Source organism: Primulina eburnea, chromosome 11 (assembly GCF_022965805.1).
Source record: "Primulina eburnea isolate SZY01 chromosome 11, ASM2296580v1, whole genome shotgun sequence".
NCBI classification, from domain to species: domain Eukaryota; kingdom Viridiplantae; phylum Streptophyta; class Magnoliopsida; order Lamiales; family Gesneriaceae; genus Primulina; species Primulina eburnea.
This window is the reverse complement of record NC_133111.1, coordinates 9,664,079-9,667,327: the sequence shown is the minus strand read 5'-3', so window position 1 is coordinate 9,667,327 and position 3,249 is coordinate 9,664,079. Positions and strand designations below refer to the sequence as shown.

At 36.6% G+C, this 3,249-nt stretch overlaps 1 protein-coding gene across 1 annotated transcript; it reads left to right on the top strand.

Moving 5' to 3' along the window:
- Nucleotides 1–373: 373 nt before the first annotated feature.
- On the top strand, nt 374–2,397 carry LOC140804770 (uncharacterized). Its single transcript, XM_073160896.1, has 3 exons — nt 374–1,312; nt 1,501–1,554; nt 2,076–2,397. Exons 1-3 carry the CDS (start codon nt 496–498, stop codon nt 2,138–2,140), a joined length of 936 nt encoding a protein of 311 aa, XP_073016997.1. The 5' UTR covers nt 374–495; the 3' UTR covers nt 2,141–2,397.
- Nucleotides 2,398–3,249: the final 852 nt, after the last annotated feature.

Here is a 3,249-nt window from a genome sequence, read left to right as displayed (position 1 = left end):
GAGTGTCTCTAACCCAAGCGACAAGTGTGGTCTTTAAAATTTTAAGATCATACATATAGTTTGACAACAAAGCATTCCAGGAGCATCACAATTTCTTGTAAAATCTTAAGAATGTAAATAAAGCACTATACTTCTTTTCTAAACCTTCAACAAAGATGCAACGTTTAAAAGCAAATTACAGCAAAAAAACAAAAAACAAAAAACAAAAACAAATTACAGCAAAAACACGACCTCAAAAGTTAGTCATACCCCATAAAAAAGCCAGTCATGCCTTCTTAAATAAACCACAATTGTCCCCTAAAAGATGAGAAAAAATATATAAAAGATGCCCTCAAATTCCTCAAAAAAGAACTTCGAAATATAAAATAAAAAAGAAAATAAAGATCCCCTTAAATTTTAATATTCCCATTCTCAAGCAAAGTATCAATATGTACTTGCCTCTATTACTTTCTCAAGAAACCACATCTCCTCTCCCAAATCCTCCCAGCTTCATCCATGACTCCCCTCTTTTTCCCCACTCTGTTTGTATCATTTTATACACTAATTTATGCAGTCGTAGGCTATGGTCATGGTAGCACATGCAGGTCATTTTGCGGGAATCTTACGATTGACTACCCTTTCGCTCTCCGACCAGGTTGCGGCCATTCCGGCTTTCGAGAACTCTTATTTTGCATCAACGATGTCTTGATGCTGCACATTAGTTCTGGATCATATCGCGTGTTGGATATAGATTATGCCTACGAGACTCTCGTGTTACATGACCCTCACATGTCCACTTGTGACTCCTTAGTGTGGGGAGGGCGAGGAAACGGATTCGTAGTCGAGCCTTGGCGAGCCGTGCACTTAACCCCGACATCCGAAAACGTGTTCATGCTATTAGGCTGCTCGGCCCAGTCGCCGCTCTTCCGAGGCTCTCCGGGCAAGCACTTGTCGTGTCAAAATGTGTCGGGTGTAGGGTGCGAGGAGTATTACGGGTGCTCAGCATGGGACATGTTCGGTCCGAGACAAATGATCCCGGCCTATGGATCGGGCCCTCCCGATTGTTGCGCGACATCGTTCCAGGCCGTTAAGTCCGTGAATCTTTCTGGGCTGGGCTGCCAGGGATACAGCAGCGCATATAGTTTGGCCCCGTTGAAAGTGGGCGGGCCGAAAGAATGGGCCTATGGCATTCAAGTGAAATATTCTTCACTAGAGAATGGGTCCTTTTGTTGGGCCTGCGAAACCACCGGTGGATCATGTGGTTATGATATTGATAAAAACACAGATTTATGCATGTGTGGAGACTGGAATTCAACAACTAATTGTGATTCAGGTTACAAAGAAAAATTAAATACTCTCTAAATTATAATAATATATATATATATATATATATATATATATATATATATATATATATATATATATATATATATATATAGTTTAAATCGTTGTTGAATTACTAAATACAATGCCACTTTTATTTTTTTTGGTAATAACAAATAAAATAATTTGTATTTGCAGTGTACTCTGCAGCATCCCACAGAACAATATGGTCTGCAAATGTTGCATTAGCAGGTATACAAATTTACTATTTTGTATTTTTCGTTATGTTTGAGGATTTTAAATATTTTGTAAGAACACCCACATTAATCTGAGGTTAGAGGCTGTTTACTGAAAACCCACATCTTAAAAACAAGTATTGTCACCTATTTTGAGTGGGTATACTGGGCGTTAAGTACGAGCCATGGCGAGCTTGGGATGGAAGGCCACAGCATGTGAACCTCATGCTTTTTGGTATTGTGATAAGTATTGTAATACGGAATATTTCACCCAACTTCGAGCCCCATGAGAAGATCAAAAGTCCAGTTTTAACCACATATATGCGGGGTCCACCAATTCATATGCGGGGTCCATCAAATTCTTTAAAATCAACGGTCCATATCCTGTGGGGTAGCATCGACCTTTCCAATAATACATACCAACCAATATGAATGTCCTAAATAAAATCTTAATGTAAGGATAAAAAAAATCTATTTTTTTTTAATTAACTTAACAATATATTTGAACTTTTACGTAATTTGTTTGTTCATGTCCAGTGTATTTCATGAGTAGAAATATTGGGGAAATTAGGCCCACATCACATGGCTATCGAATCCATTGAAGATTGATTTACAATCCGTCGACTAAGACATCCTTCGAATCCATTGAAGATTGATTTACAATCCGTCGACCAAGACAAGGATGTCTTACCAAGATTGGACAATGAAATGAAAATGGAATGTTTTTGTTTCCTTCTTCTTCTTTTTTTTTTCCCTTTTCAACTACGTACTGATGTTATATTGCATTATTGCTCATGTTTTTGTATTTAAGTAATAGTAATTTTTGTGTAAAAATTAGGTGTCAGCGTGATACAATAATATAGGATTTGGTCATGCTATCCTATAGATTGTATCTCAAATCTTTAATCTAAGAGTTACAAAGATTATCATAGAGATGAACTGTTAATTGAAGTTGAATGAAAAATGAATAACCACCATTTTTGTTAACTTCCTTTGATCATATAAAGTAATTACTAACTTTAATGTCTCCTGCAAGATGGAGTGTAAGTGTTCTTTACAGAAAACTTGGACATCAACTTAGATAACGTCGAATATTGAAGAGGCTTTATGAACATTTCAGCGAGCTGAAAGTGCAATTGAATGGGTAGGAGTTTAATCGATCCATCCCGAATTTCCCAACAAATAAAGTGACAATCTATTTCGTTATGTTTGGCGCATCAGAATAATATGACACAAATAAATAGCTTAAACTAAAATAACTCGGGATTAATTGTTCACAAGTATTATACTTGTGCGGTGTCTCGGGACAAAATAATCACTAGAATTAAACACTTTTCAGTTTACAAAAACCAATCACTAGTGACTTTAATGAAAATCGATTTTCTCAACCGTTTGAGAAAATAAACTTCTTTATAAAATAACTACCAACACTAAAACGTATTCAAGAAAGGAAAAACATGATACCAAAAATTGGAATAGTAAAACACGATCTTCAGCCAACACTATCGCGCGTGTTGTCTGCAGATGTTTCCAACAATCACGACAACACGTGAAATAACACTCTTCAAATCAACAATGTCTTTGTGAGTTGTTTTTTCTCTAAAACCAAGGCGTGCTAAAGTGCACACAATGCGCAACCAGAAAAAGTCGAACAACCCGAGAGCATCTTTCCTTAGCCTTTGTTCTCTTATTTATAGTTTTCTTCTTTTCT

Excerpts from the sequence above, each read along its gene's own strand:
- LOC140804770 (XM_073160896.1), top strand. The coding sequence starts at position 496 with ATGACTCCCCTCTTTTTCCCCACTCTGTTTGTATCATTTTATACACTA. Across the intron at positions 1,313-1,500 it reads AACAACTAATTGTGATTCAG|TGTACTCTGCAGCATCCCAC; the intron begins GTTACAAAGAAA and ends TTGTATTTGCAG. Across the intron at positions 1,555-2,075 it reads TGCAAATGTTGCATTAGCAG|TGTATTTCATGAGTAGAAAT; the intron begins GTATACAAATTT and ends GTTCATGTCCAG.